At 44.5% G+C, this 16,136-nt stretch overlaps 1 protein-coding gene across 3 annotated transcripts in view; it reads left to right on the top strand.

The window, feature by feature from the left end:
• The window catches only part of ADK (adenosine kinase), a 258,251-nt gene that overhangs the window by 128,260 nt on the left and 113,855 nt on the right, over window positions 1-16,136 (top strand). For all 3 annotated transcript variants that reach the window (XM_077454045.1, XM_077454046.1, XM_077454044.1), the window contains exon 4: window positions 2,094-2,172. In XM_077454045.1, the coding sequence (XP_077310171.1) occupies window positions 2,094-2,172 (79 nt within the window). The remainder of the gene's footprint in view (window positions 1-2,093; window positions 2,173-16,136) is intronic.

Here is a 16,136-nt window from a genome sequence, read left to right as displayed (position 1 = left end):
ATATTTGGATGGGGGAATCAAATCCATTTTACTCGTTCAACAAAACTGACCCATGTGTGGCCAGCTTTAAGGGTAACGCAACTTTTGTGGGGGAAAAAAATATATCGTATACATTAGCGACACAAGTCATTTTTTAACTGAATGTTGTTAAAAACTACTTTTGCTTTTTCAGTCTGCAGCTGCTGTAATTTTCTGTAAAATGCAATATGGCTACCTTTTTGGAGGTTTTCTGTCCACAGAATGTGTACAGGGCTCATCCCAGATATGTAATTTCCCTATTGTGTGATTTGGCTTACTGATTTTCCCTGAAGTCTGCACTAGGAGACAAGTCAGATTTCAGACGTCCCTGCTGCATCAAAAATTAAATTTTTGGTAAGATACACCCAATGGGAAATTGCATATAAAGGGATGCAGGCCCAGCTGTTTTCCTCTTTAGTGTCCTGCTGGTGCAGCAGCTGGTTGATAATTATGAAACCACTCCCATTAGACTCACTAAGCACATGGACACATACAAACACACTTGGATTTCTTCACAATAACAAAAAGTAGGAATCTGCAACAAAGTTTTGTCAAACTCCTTGTAAAGTACATAGATCACCCAGAGGGTTATGTTTGTTTCTCAAGTTGAGATACACTTTAAAGAGTAAAGTCCACCTTAAGGCCGGGTTCACACCACAGCGATGCGGGAACGCCGCGAATCCGCAGCGTTTTCCCGCATCGCACACCTCCCGCCGGCAGTTCACACTGCCCTATGCGGACGGCTGGGAGTGTCAATGATATGTTAATGACACCCCCAGATCCGTCCGCATATCGCAGTGCGATCTGCCGACTCGCACAGGAATCGGATCGCATGGTGTGAACCCCCATGCGATCCGATTCTGTTGCGGACCAAAAAAAGGGTCCCGTGCGAGTTTGCTGCGGGAGCGATGCGAATTCAGCCATACTATCTGTATGGCTGTACTCGCATCGCTACGGAGATCGGATGTGATTTGCACTGCAGTGCGGTGCGAATCACATCTGGATCTCCCCCCGCAGCAGTGTGAACCCGGCCTTAAAGAAAAACCTGTAAGGTGAACTTACAATGGACTCCCACTTATCCCTCCAAACGGTTCCGCTGACCTGGAGTCTGACAACACAGACAACCGCTTTACTGGTCGGCTTAATCTCCTAAACGTACCTCATAAAGGTACATATAGTAGGCATTCTATTTGGTCAACAGTCACATGGGTGGCGCCGACCAATCGTAGCCCGTCCGGTTAGTGCTGGAGAAGAGGCAAGAAAGATTTCCAATCCCCGGACCATTAAAGCAGCTATCCAATGGGTCACAACAGGATATCTCTGGACTTCAGGTCAGCGGGACCGGGGGCAATGGGGTCCAGTGTAAGTTCACCTTACATTTTCTGTAAATGTGAACTTGCGCGTTAATTTTATCTGATCTCACAGCCAAATAGCGGCTTTCTGGCCTTGATATCTTCTATACCTGAAGCATTTTTTAACAATTATTTAAGCAAAATAGATACATTTACATCCAAGTATCTGTTTTAAGCTTAAGAATGATGCAAAAATATACCATATAAGCCATGACACAAACTTGATAGGAAAAAAGGGTGCCCAGTGATTTCTTGTACGGTTTAAAAAATAACCAAAAGAAAAGGTATCTAAGGTAGTCCCCATGTAACAGAATTACATGACACAACAAAATATTGCATCAGATTACAAAATGCTAACTTTCGGTGGGTTCATCGTCTTGTTTCTCTTACATGGACTAGTTGGCTGAAATGGCAGGTAGATGTGTGCATCTATGAATGACGACTATACTGTAGTCCGAAAAAAAAAAAAAAAATCCCCACACACTCATCCTTGTTTTTTTCAGTCTTGTCTCTGTGCCAGCATAGTTTATGTGCAGGTCGTGCCTTCGCTGGTCTCTTTATGCATGTCTAACCTTGGTTTTCTCAGCTCACACCTTGTAAAGAAACTAATGAGCACAGTGTATCCTGCTGACCCACATCCTAACACTACAGATTTACATTTTAGCTCTGAATTCCTCTCACATGAACTTCTTATTGACTCACATCTTGTGGTTTGTTTTTCAGGTTTGAGGAGCTGGTGAAAAGGTTCAAAGTCGATTATCATGCTGGTGGCTCCACTCAAAATTCCGTAAAAGTGGCTCAGGTTAGTGGCTGCATTTTGGTAGAGGCTTGCATCATTTCCATTAATTGCAGTGTTAAAAACACAAGGGCTTCTTTAAAAAGACACCCAAATTATGTGCTGTGTTGCCTTGTTTTAAAATCTGCCCTTTTTTTAAAATTTTTTAATTTTTTTTTTAACCCACTTAAATCAGATATGGAAAAGCAATGTAGTTAAAATGTAATGGATTAACCCTCTCACTGCCAGGCCCTGTGCTCCAGATTTTACACTCAGGTGGCCTGACGTTTTTGCAATTTTTTTATTTTCCTTTTTTTTCACTTATAGCTTTCCAAATTTATGAAAGACCCCCCCAAACTATACATTTTCTGACAGCATGTGGTCAGTAGAATAAAAAAAAGTGCTACTGATATTTTATTTTTTTTTTTATTTTTTTTTTGGACGCTGCGTTATTTGTGAAAATGTTTATCAATTGGCAGATAAATACAGCTAATTTTCCAAAATTCCCACCAAGTATAAAAGCTTCACATGTATGGAGTTAATAACAAATATTATAATTATTACCTTGCTTTTTTGCAAAATGGTTCAAATTGAACATATGCAAAAATATTAATATACAAATTTCTCTAAAAATATGAAGGTTTTCATTTTACAGTATTCAGTATTTGTGAAAGGCAATCCTCCCCACCAAAATCGTGTGTGTGTGTGTATATATATATATATGTGTGTGTGTATGTGTGTGTATATATTTATATTATTATTATTTATTTATTATTTATTTATTTATTTTTTTCTACATCATGGGGCACAGAGTCAGGCTAATATTCATTACCTGTTGGGTTATACTCTATCTCCAGGTGAATGGATACTGGTAGAGTGGGGATGAAGGCTGCTGCACTTTGCGGCTATTTGGAGAACAAAAATTCAGGATGAGTGGTCATCTCAATTTATATCTTGCAGTTACAAGATGGAGTTGCAGGGGGTTCCCCCCTCAGAGGTTTTTAAGATCCAGCATTCCCTCGGATCATCCAAAAAGGAACTTATTGCTTCAGGCACTACATCTAGTTCAGCCTTTCTCAACCTATTCAACACAGGGGAACCCTTGAAATAGTTCTCTGGTCTTGGGGAACCCCTGCTAAAAATTAGGAATCTACAACTCACGATACATTAGTGTCATGGTCAGTGGGAAGTGTGTTCCTTACACTGGTGATCATTGGGAAGAATTACACATGTGCAGATCACAGATGTGCAGCTTACAGATAGCTGAAAGGATCAATGGTGTCGGTGGGAACTTATCCTAGAGGCAGAAATGGCCCAATGCTGAAGGAACCCCTAGCAACCTCTGGAGGAACCCTGGTTGAGAATCGCTGATCTAGTTCATCAAGGAGTGATTTTAGAGATTCCTGTATCCGAAAGGGGTACAGGGTTTTACTCAGACCTGTTTATATGTTTCTGAGCCAACAGGGACACTAGGCCCATTTTGGACCCAAGATCCCTTAACAAGTATCTGTTCCAGTCCTTTAGGATGGAGTCTGTCCTCTCAGTAGTAGCCTCATTCCATACGGGAGACTTCTAGTCTCCATCGATATAAAAGACACGTATTTACACATGCCTATCTTTCAGCCTCATTAGAGGTTACTACGTTTTGCAGTAGAAAAACGTTATTTTTCGTTTGTGGCTCTACCCACCGGGCTTGTTACAGCTCCCTGGGTGTTCACAAAGGTCCTATCACCAGTACTGGGTCTTTTAAGGGCCCAAGGGATCTTGGTGCTAGGATATCTGGATGACCTCCAGCTCAGAGATCAATCTCACTACAGGCTCTAGAAAAGAGCATAATATATGCACAGTGCAGTATTTGAAAAGCTTAAGCTGGATCATGAATACTGAAAAGTCAGCCTTGAAACCAGCTCAAAGTCAAAAATATTTAGGTTTGATCCTAGATATGGTTCAAGCAAGAGTATTCTTGCCACCTGTCAGGTGCATCAGATAAGGGGCACCAGACAACTCTTTTGGCTCCATATGAGTTTTCTAGGGAGGATGGTATCCTCCTTTTGAGGCAGTGCCCTATGCCCAGTTCCATTCCAGACCTTTACAACAGGACATCTTGTTGGCTTGGAACAGAAGAGGACAAGCCCTGGATTATCCAATGTGCTTATCTCCTCGGACATGCTAAAGCCTAAATTGGTGTTTGCAGGATTAGAACCTGCGAATGGGAAAATCCTTTCTTGGAGAGTACCGACTACAGATGCCAATCTCTAAGGCTGGGGAGCGACCCTAGACTGGCTCACAGCTCAGGGGAAGTGGTCAGGGACAGAACAGATCCTGCCCATCAACGTCCTGGAATTACAGGCAGTATGTCTGGCCCTACGGTCATGGACGGTGGAGCTTCAGGACTGCCCTATCATGGTTCATTCTGACAATGGAATGATGATGGACCAGGAGCCCCGGTAAGAGCGACGGGAGGCAGCGACATCTTCTCCCGCTCCTCCGGTATAACAGCCGAGTGGCTTTTAGCTGGAAAGCCAATCACCGGCTCTAAAAAAAACAGTAACGGGATGATGCCTGCAGCTGCGGGAATCATCCCGGTATAACCCCCCGAAATCAGAGTATGCACATCTGCGTACCCTCGGCGGCAAGGGGTTAAGGAGCTTCACTAATACAAAGCCAGTTCACCCTGAGCGAGCATGTGGGTGGGGTTTCAAATTTTATTACCCCCCCTCCCCATCCTTACACCCAAGGGTGGCTGACGCTCTTCCAGTCAGCATGGTCTTGAGATGTTACCTGTCCCTATGGAAAGTGGGGTTCCTGCCCTTAATATAGAGGTCGACCGATATGGGTTTTTCTCTGGCCGATGCCGATATTTAGAAATCATGGCGGCCGATAGCCGATATATGATGCCGATTTTTTATTTTATTTTTTATTTTTTTTATTTTTATTTTTTTTAATCCCCCTTGATCTCATAAAATCTAACACACCTTTCCCAGTGGGACATTTTTTGGGCGCTTTTGGTTTAAAAATAGCGCCTGTAAAGTGCCTGCAAAACGGCTCCCCTGCAGTCTGTGTGAAAAAGAGTGCTTTCACACAGGGGCGACACGACTTGCAGCGCGACTCAGACGCGACCTGCACACGACTTCTCACAGCAGCGACTTGCAAAACGACAACTGTATAGAAGTCAATGCAAGTCGCCTCAAAAATAGTACAGGAACCTTTTTCTAAGTCGGAGCGACTTGAGTCACTCCTATTAGAACGGTTCCATAGTACAGAACGGAGCGCGACTTGTCAGGCGACTATGAATGGGCACCACTGCCAAAGCGCATGCAATGCGATTTGGCAGCGGTGCTTCACGGGCGCATTTAACCTCTTCCTCGGCCGCTAGCAGGGTTTTATGTGCCCCACTAGCAGCCAAATAGCGCCGCTAAAATGATGGTAAAGAGCTACTAAAACTTGCAGCGTTTTACCATCAACGGCTGCCCGCTCCAGTGTGAAAGCGGCCTTCATAAGTGATACAGAAAATGTCTTACATTTAAATATTTATTAAACAAAACAAACCTCCAATCAGTTTACTTGTATTTATGATTTAGATAAAAAAAAAAAAACCTATATATTAACCAGTTGCCGACCGCCGCACGCCGATGTACGTCGGTGCAATGGCACGGGCAGGCATAAGGACATACATGTACGTCCCTTGCCTCCCGCGGGTCGGGGGCCCGATCGGGCCCCCGCCCGGTGCCTGCGGCGGTCGGTTTTCGTACGGGAGCGATCCCGGACGAGGGGACGGCCATTCATTCATGGCCACCCCCTCGCGATCGCTCCCGACGAATAGAAATCCCCGGTGACATCACTTCCTCTCCTGTAATGTAAACACAGGAGAGGAAGTGATGTATTCTCTCCTCCGTGTCGGTATTTTTCGTTCCGACACGGAGGAGAGCGGATCAGTAAGTTGCACCAACACTCTACACACACAGTAGAACATGCCAGGCACACTCACACCCCCCCTTTACCCCCCGATCACCCCCCCAATTACCCCTGCCCCCCAGTCACAGTGACACCAATGTCATTTTTTTTTTTTTTTTTTTTTTTTTTTGCATTGGTGTCATTTGTGACTGTAATAACTGTTAGGGCAGTTAGAGTTAGCCCCCTTTAGTTCTAATGTACCCCCCTAACCCCCCCAATAAAGGTTTAACCCCGTGATCACCCCCCGTCGCCAGTGTCACTAAGGCTGGGTTCACATTGCAGCGGTTTATGAGAACGAATGTGATTCGCACCGCACTGCAGTGCAAATCACATCCGATCTCTGTGCGATTCGAGTTCAGCCATTCGCCGCACCCGCCGCACCCGCCACACCCGCCGCACCCGCCGCAAATTCGCACGGGACCCTTTTTTTGGCCCGCAGCAGAATCGGATCGCATGGGTGTTCACACCATGCGATCCGAGTTTGCAGATCGCACTGCGATATGCGAACTGATCTGGGGGTGTCAGTAACATTTCACTGACACTCCCAGCAGTTCGCATAGGGCAGTGTGAACTGCCGCCGGGAGGCATGCGATGCGGGAACCCGCCGCGGATTCGCGGCGTTTCCGCATCGCTCCAGTGTGAACCCAGCCTAATAAGCGATCATTTTTCTGATCGCTGTATTAGTGTCACAGGTGACGCTAGTTAGGCAGGTAGGTATTTAGGTTCGCCGCAGCTTTTTATAGCGCCAGGGACCCCCATATACTACCGCATAAAGCCCCCTGATTGCCCCCTAGTTAACCCTTTCACCAGTGATCACCATATAACTGTTACAGGTGACGCTGGTTGGTTAGTTATTTTTTTATAGTTTCAGGGCACCCGCCATTTATTACCTAATAAAGGTTTAACCCCCTGATCACCCGGCGGGTGTCATTTGTGACTAATAACTGTTAGGGCAGTTAGGGTTAGCCCCCTTTAGTTCTAAGGTACCCCCCTAACCCCCCCAATAAAGGTTTAACCCCGTGATCACCCCCCGTCGCCAGTGTCACTAAGGCTGGGTTCACATTGCAGCGGTTTATGAGAACGGATGTGATTCGCACCGCACTGCAGTGCAAATCACATCCGATCTCTGTGCGATTCGAGTTCAGCCATTCGCCGCACCCGCCGCACCCGCCGCAAATTCGCACGGGACCCTTTTTTTGGCCCGCAGCAGAATCGGATCGCATGGGTGTTCACACCATGCGATCCGAGTTTGCAGATCGCACTGCGATATGCGAACTGATCTGGGGGTGTCAGTAACATTTCACTGACACTCCCAGCAGTTCGCATAGGGCAGTGTGAACTGCCGCCGGGAGGCATGCGATGCGGGAACCCGCCGCGCATTCGTGGCGTTCCCGCATCGCTCCAGTGTGAACCCAGCCTAATAAGCGATCGTTTTTCTGATCGCTGTATTAGTGTCACAGGTGACGCTAGTTAGGCAGGTAGGTATTTAGGTTCGCTGCAGCTTTTTATAGCGCCAGGGACCCCCATATACTACCGCATAAAGCCCCCCGATTGCCCCCTAGTTAACCCTTTCACCAGTGATCACCATATAACTGTTACAGGTGACGCTGGTTGGTTAGTTATTTTTTTATAGTTTCAGGGCACCCGCCATTTATTACCTAGTCTCACTAGTGTACCCCTAAATTTAGGGGTGTCTACTTTCCAAAATGGGGTCATTTGGGGGGGGTTTGTGCCATCTTGGCATTTTATGGCCTTCAAAACTGTAACGCCCTTAGAAAGCCTGAAGGCGGTGCTTGGTTTTCGGGGCCCCGTACGCGGCTAGGCTCCCAAAAAGTCCCACATATGTGGTATCCCCATACTCAGGAGAAGCAGCAGAATTTATTTTGGGGTGTCATTTCACATATGCCCATGGCATGCGTGAGCAATATATCATTTAGTGACAACTTTGTGAAAAAAAAAAAAAAAAAAAAAAAGTTTGTAATTTTCCCGCAACTTGTGGCAAAATATAAAATATTCCATGGACTCAACATGCCTCTCAGCAAATAGCTTGGGGTGTCTACTTTCTAAAATGGGGTCATTTGTGGGGGTTTTGTGCCATCTTGGCATTTTATGGCCTTCAAAACTGTAATAGGTAGTGAGAAGTGAACTCAAACATTTACGCCCTTAGAAAGCCTGAAGGCGGTGCTTGGTTTTCGGGGCCCCGTACGCGGCTAGGCTCCCAAAAAGTCCCACATATGTGGTATCCTCGTACTCAGGAGAAGCAGCAGAATTTATTTTGGGGTGTCATTTCACATATGCCCATGGCATGCATGAGCAATATATCATTTAGTGACAACTTTGTTAAAAAAAAAAAAAAAAAAAAAAAGTTTGTAATTTTCCCGCAACTTGTGGCAAAATATAAAATATTCCATGAACTCAACATGCCTCTCAGCAAATAGCTTGGGGTGTCTACTTTCTAAAATGGGGTCATTTGTGGGGGTTTTGTGCCATCTTGGCATTTTATGGCCTTCAAAACTGTAATAGGTAGTGAGAAGTGAACTCAAAAATTTACGCCCTTAGAAAGCCTGAAGGCGGTGCTTGGTTTTCGGGGCCCCGTACGCGGCTAGGCTCCCAAAAAGTCCCACATATGTGGTATCCCCGTACTCAGGAGAAGCAGCAGAATTTATTTTGGGGTGTCATTTCACATACGCCCATAGCATGTGTGAGCAATATATCATTTAGTGACAACTTTGTGTAAAAAAAAAAAAAAATTTTTTTTTTTGTCATTATTCAATCGCTTGAGGCAAAAAAATAAAATATTCAATGGGCTCAACATGCCTCTTATCAATTTCCTTAGGGGGTCTACTTTCCAAAATGGGGTCATTTGGGGGGGTTTTGTACTGCCCTGCCATTTTAGCACCTCAAGAAATGAGATAGGCAGTCGTAAACTAAAAGCTGCGTAAATTCCAGAAAACGTACCTTAGTTTGTAGATGTGACAACTTTTGCGCAAACCAATAAATATACAATTATTGACTTTTTTTTTACCAAAGACATGTGGCTGAATACATTTTGGCCTAAATGTATGACTAAAATTGAGTTTATTGGATTTTTCTAATAACAAAAAGTAGAAAATATCATTTTTTTTCAAAATTTGCGGTCTTTTTACGTTTATATCGCAAAAAATAAAAATCGCAGAGGCAATCAAATACCATCAAAAGAAAGCTCTATTTGTGGGAAGAAAAGGACGCAAATTTTGTTTGGGTACAACATTGCATGACCGCGTAATTACCAGTTAAAGCAGCGCAGTGCCAAAGTGTAAAAAGACCTCTGGTCATTTACCAGCAAAATGGTCCGGTCTGAAAGTGGTTAAATAAAAACAGGTAGTCAAAACTTTTGGACGAAAAAAAAAATGGGCTAACTTTACTGTTTTTTTATTTTTATTTTTTAAATAGTGTATTTTTTTCCCAAAAAAATGCATTTGAAAGACCTCTGTGCAAATGCCGTGTGACATAAAATATTGCAACAACCGCTATTTTATTCCCTAGGATCTCTGCTAAAAAAAAATTATATATATATAATTTTTGGGGGGTCTAACTGATTTTCTGGCAGAAAATACAGGATTTTTACTTGTAAGCAACAAGTGTCAGAAAAGATTTAGTCTTTAAATGGTTAAACTGAGAACTTCTACACACTGAGATGATTTCATTCATTCAAGTGTAAACATTGTATCTTTTTGTTCTTTTCTTGGCAGACTGCCCAGAGAGGAGGAAAGTCGTTTCTATGACGACTCAGGCAACTTACACTGACTTCTATTACAGAAGTCATTTCCAAGTCCCGCTGTTCTAAATCGGCCTTAACAATCGGCCGATGCCGATTAATTAAAAAACGGCAAATATCGGCCGATATATCGGACGACCTCTACCCTAATATGCCCCCCTTTCCTATTGCAGTGTCCTCTGTCCCCCTTCACATCACTCCCACAGTGTCCTGTGCCCCCCCAAAGCAGTGTTCTGTCTCCTGCACCCCCCATAGTGCCCTCTGCTACCCTGCACCCCACAAACACACACTGAAGTTAGAACTCTCCTACCTTACACAGGTGTACACCACAGCAGAGATCGGCCAGTATCACAGGGCTGGTGATTGGATGCTAGGATCTTCCGGCAACCAATCACCTGCTGTTTAATGTGCAGTTCCCTGTCCAGGGGTCGTGCACGTAAATTCAGCACGGGCACTGACCGGCTGGGCATTTAGCGGTGGTGGGCCGTAGGTCGTAAACCCCTGTGTTACAGCCTTAGTCCAAAATGGATTGAATTAATTATTTTCCTCACAATTCTACGAACAATACCCCATAATGACAAAGTGAAAGTTTGTTTTAATATCTTTGCAAGTTTATAAAAAATAAATAAAAAATCACATGTACATGCGTACTTACAGCCTTTGCCAGGACATTTAATATTTAGTTTACGTGCATCCTGTTTCAACTGATCATCTTTGAGATGTTTCTACAACTTGTTTGGAGTCCACCTTTGGTAAATTCAGTTGATTGGACATGACTTGGAAAGGCACACACACACCTGTCTATACAAGGTCCCACAGTTAACAGGGCATGTCAAAGCACTAACCAAGCCATGGAGTCTAAGGAATTGTCTGTAGACCTCAGACAGGATTGTATCGAGGCACAGATCTGGGGAAGGGTACAGAAAATTTTCAGCAGCTTTGACGGTCCCAATGAGCACAGTGGCCTTCATCATCCATAAATGGAATTTTGGAACCACCAGGACTCTTCCTAGAGTCAGTTCCAACATGACTGTGCACCAGTGCTCAAACCAAAGTATATAAAGACATGGATGAGCAAATATGGGGTGGAGAAATTTGACTGGCCTGCAGAGAGTCCTGACCTCAACCTGGCAGAACACCTTTGGGATGAATTGGAGCTGAGACCGCGAGCCAGGTCCTCTTGTCCAACATCAGTACCTGTCCTAACAAATGCGCTTCTGGAAGAAGGGCCAAACAGCCTTCCCAGAAGAGTCTTTAAGCTGTTAGAGCTGCAAAGGATGGGCCAACTCCATATTGAACCCTACAGACTAAGAGGCAGTTAAAGTTCTTGTGCATGTAAAGGCAGACGTCCCCAGTACTTTTGGTAATTTAGTGCATCTCTGTCCCCGATTCACCCCCCCCCCCCCCCCCAACTCCACATACACATCTCTTAAAGAGGGATTCCACCTACAAAAAAAAAAATTATTAAACGCCAGCAGCTATAAATACTACAGCTGCTGACTTTTATTAAATGGACACTCGCCTGTCCCAGGGTCCAGCCATGTCGGCAGCTGAGGCCGATCGACCTCTTGGCGGCTGCTGCAGCTATTCTCAGTGAGGGAATCGGGAAGTGAAGCGTTGCGGCTTCACTTCCCGGTTCCCGCATGCGCGAGTCGCTTAGCGCAATGGGAATGTGTCCTAGCAGACAGCACGCCGAGACAGAAAACGGCATAGACTCCCGTGGGAGTCTATGCCTAGAAGTCTTAGATGGGTATCTGCACCCCCCTCCCCCCGAAAGGTGCCAACTGTGACACCGGAGGGGGGGAGGGTTCCGATGAGCGGAAGTTACACTTTAGGGTGGTACCTCGCTTTAATACAATGTGCCTTACCTCCCCATACTAGTATATTGCACTTGCAGTAGAACATATATAGGAACTCTGACTTTGGAGGGTCCTGTTGACATATTGAGTACCCCAGGTTCATGGAAATTACAGGGAGCTCAAGAATACTTTCATTTAAAATATATATAATGTATGTAACAACAATTTTGTAAGTTTTGTGAACGTCTGAAAATAACATTGCTAGTTGGGTTTTAAATGGCAGAGTAAATCAAGTCCAGACATCCTTTTCAGATTTCTCTGACGGATATGTAAAACAAAAAAGCAGTATTCGTTGAAAATGTGGTTTCTTGAGTAACTTTGAATTTGAGTGAATGAGCCCAGTCCCACCCCTATTCTTTCCAACAACTCCAGCTTTCTCATGCACTTATAGTGCCAATATGTGTGTAACATGATCGCTGTTTGTAAATCAGAGCAGTCACAGCTCCACAGTGCTTAAGAGCGCTGACAGTACATTTTAGAGTCTGAAATTCCGATTCATTTAATTCATGTCTATCCTGTTGCATTTCTGCTGGAATTTCAGCTCTACTTTAGTTTTGTTGCACCCCTCCTTTATTCCTCCACACCCCCCTTCATCACTCACACATCGGCTCTCCTAGAAAGCATTTAGATCTGGGAACACTGCCATTCTGGATCAAGTGAGACATGGTCAGCAGTGTCTACATTCATGGGAAAAGTATTACAATTTAGGGTTCTAAGGTTTTCCTTTTGGTTCATCAACATGAGGTCTCTGTGCCCAGCTAAACTTGCCATAACAGAGTTGGTCTTTGTTTCCCAATTCTGTAGCTTTTAATTTAAAATAAACACAGGAGTTAAATGGTTTTAACTGTTTCATAGGTTATAAACTGTAAAGTGTGCTGATCCTGAGATTTTTCTATATGTACATCATCAATTTTGCAGTTAGAGCTGCCCAGGACTGTGTTTGGAGTCCTTATGTTGGAATACACTTGCTTTTGTACTCCTCACGTGGTTGCTGCCACACACCTTTGACGCCATCTGAACCAAATACGTTTTATCTTTGTGTCATCAGACAACAAGACATGGTTCCAGTAATTCATAAGCCTCGTACACATGATCGGATTTTTAGCGGAAGTGTGTGAGGACTGACTGTTTGCCTAAAATCCGACTGTTGGTACGCTCCATCAGACAATTGTTGTCCAACTTTCCGCCAACAAATGTTGGATGGTAGACAAATTTTCAGCAGACAACGGTCTGTTTTCAGATTTTCCTATCATCTGTACATAAGTCCGGCTCACAAAAGTACAAACATGCACGCTCAGAATCGATGCTCACCAAACATGACGTTAGCAGAAGGTGCCCAAAGGGTGGCGGTCAAGAGCTGAAATTCCTCGTATTGTTGGGTGACAGTTGTGTACCCTTAGTAGGCAAGACAAGTTCCTGGCACATGCCCTTCGGACAAAAGTCTGACACTCTGTTGGCCAACAATCCGATTGTGTGTAGGAGGCATTAGTCTGCTTGTCTTCAGCAAACTGTGGGCTTTCTTGTTCATCAACTTTAGAAGAAACTTCCTTCTAGGACGTCAGCCATGCAGACCAATTTTATGCAGTGTGTGGCATATGGTCTGAGCACTGACAGGCTGACCCTTCAACCTCTGCAGCAATGCTGGCAGCACTCGTCACTCATCTATTTCCCAAAGACCCACCTCTAGATATGATGCTGAGCACATGCACTCAACTTCTGTTCGACTATGGCGAGGCCTGTTGTTATGTTACTGTGTGGCCTTGGCCAACGTGCTGCAGCTCAGTTTCAGGGTCTTGGCAATCTTATTATAACCCAGGCTATTGTGTAGAGCAACTATTATTTTTCTCAGATCTTGAGTTCTTTGCCATGAGGTGCCATGTTCTCACTTTCTCATGACCAGTATGAGAGAGTGAGAGTAATGACACTAAATTTAACACACCTGCTCCCTATTCACACCTGAGACCTTTTTAACCCTTACCAGTCACATGACACCAGGGAGGGAAAATAACTAATTGGGCCTAATTTGGACATTTTGACTTAGGGGTGTACGCACTTTTGTTGCCTGTGGTTTAGACCTTAACCACTTCAGCCCCGGACCATTTGGCTTCCCAAAGACATCTGCGTCACTTTAACTGACAATTGTGCGGTCTTACGACGTGGCTCCCAAACAAAATTGACGTCCTAATCCCCCCCCCCCCACACACACACACGAATAGAGCTTTCGTTTGTTATTTGATCTGCGGTTTTTATGTTTTGCGCTGTAGACAAAAAAACAAGACCATTTTAGGGGGGAAAAAAGCAATATTTACTTTTTTGCTATAATATCCCCAAAATATATAAAAGATTTTTTTCTTCCATTTAGGCCGATATGTATACTTCCACATATATTTGGTAAAGAAATCACAATAAGTGTAGATTGGTTTGCGCAAAAGTTATAGCATCTACAAAATGGATAGATTTTATAGCTTTTTTTTTTATTTATTTTTTTATTATTGGGGCTGTGACATAGCGGACACGTTGGACAATTTTGACACATTTTTGGGACCATTGTAATTTTTAGTGATCAGTGCTATAAAATTGCATTGATTTCTGTAAAAATGTCACTGGCAGTGAAGGGGTTAACCACTAGGGGGCAGTGAAGGGGTTAAGTGTCCTATTGTGTGTTCTCACTGAAGGGGGGATGGGACTGTACAGGGGAGATGACAGATCGCTGTTCATACTCTGTATGACAGACGATCTGTCTGTTCTCCCCTCCGAGAACCGGGAACTGTGTTTACACACACACAGATACCGGTTCTTCGTGTGCCCCGAGAGATCGTGGGAGCCCGGCGGTTATCGCGACCACCTGGCACTTGAATCGGCTCCATGGGCGAGCGTGGCAGTCTATGGTACCAATGTAACATGACAGCGATTCGCGCAGCTGAGCCATGTTGCCACAGTGTAACTGCAGCGGCTGGTCAGCATGCGGTTAATGGCTGCGTGTTGTTATTTTGAGGGGACAGCAAATTTACACTATTATACAAGTCTACACTCAATACTTCACATTGTAGCATGTTTAATTTCATCAGTGTTTTCACATGAAAAAATATAATAAAATATTTACAAAAATGTGAGGGGTGTACTCTTGTGAAATCCTGTACATCACCCAGAGGGGTATTTTTTTATTAACAAAAGTGGAGTTACTCTTTAAGTTAACTGATCTGTTTGAAGTGTTTTATGATGACCGCTAACCAGGGAAAAAAATAATTTCTGCTTCAAAGGGTTATACTTTTCTATTCCTACTCATTCCTATATTTTATCTCAGCAGACCACTTTAGCTGCTGAATTAACTTGCTGCCATTGTATATGCTTCATCAAAATAATAGTAATTTTTTTTACAAACGACGGTACATATTGTACCTTTAGCAGAGAAACCGCCCCAAAGCATTATGTTTCCAACGCCATGCTTGACTGTAGGGATGGTTTTCTTAGGGAGATTAACCACTTGAGCTATAGTCAATTGACGGCTACAGCGCGGATCTCCTTTTCCGGGACTACGTCTATTGACGTAGTCCCGTGCACGAGCGGCCTGCGCGCCCTGTGATCAGCGAGTCTACGAGACTCGCCTGATCACCGATCCGTGCAAGGGGTCGATCCCGACCCCTTATCACGTGATCAGCTGTCAGCCAATGACAGCTGATCATGTGATATAACGGAGCCGGTAATCGGCTATTATTCCTCCTCACGCTGTCAGCGCGAGGAGAAAAAAAAAGCCGATCACCGGCGGCCGTGATCGGGACATCAGTCCCGATCATGGCCAGCACTGCTAGTGCCCACCTGCAACCCTGTCAGTGCCCACCTGCCCCCTGCCAGTGCAACAATAAAAAAAGTGCCCCCCGTCAGTGCCACCCAGCAGTGCCCACAGTGCCACCCAGCAGTGCCCACAGTGCCACCCAGCAGTGCCCACAGTGCCACCCAGCAGTGCCCACAATCTGCCTTAACAAAGGTGCTGCACCCGTGCCACATATCCGTGCCCATCAGTGTCATCTACCAGTGCCCAGCAGTGCCGCCCAGCAGTGCCACCTATCAGTGCCCATCCGTGCCACCCATCTTTGCCCATCCGTGCTGCCTTATCTGTGCCCATCGGTGCTGCCTTAACTATACCTATCAGTGCCCACCAGTGCAGCTTATCAGTGCCCACCAGTGCAGCTTATCAGTGTCCACCAGTGCCGCCTCATGAGCGCACTTCAATGAAGGAGAAAAATGACCCGTTTGCAAACTTTTAAACATGATTTTTTTTTTATTTATTTTTTTTTGCATCTTTTTTTGTTTGTTTAGCAAAAAATAAAACTCCGAGCTGTAATTAAATACCACCAAAAGAAAGCTCTATTTGTGGGAAAAAAATGATAAAAATTTCATTTGGGTACAGTGTTGTATGACCG

Source organism: Lithobates pipiens, unplaced genomic scaffold (assembly GCF_037356315.1).
Source record: "Lithobates pipiens isolate NorthernLeopardFrog02 unplaced genomic scaffold, aLitPip1_a1.2 Scaffold_25, whole genome shotgun sequence".
Taxonomy (NCBI): domain Eukaryota; kingdom Metazoa; phylum Chordata; class Amphibia; order Anura; family Ranidae; genus Lithobates; species Lithobates pipiens.
Note: the sequence above shows the minus strand (reverse complement) of the source record. Positions and strands in the feature narration are given on the sequence as shown.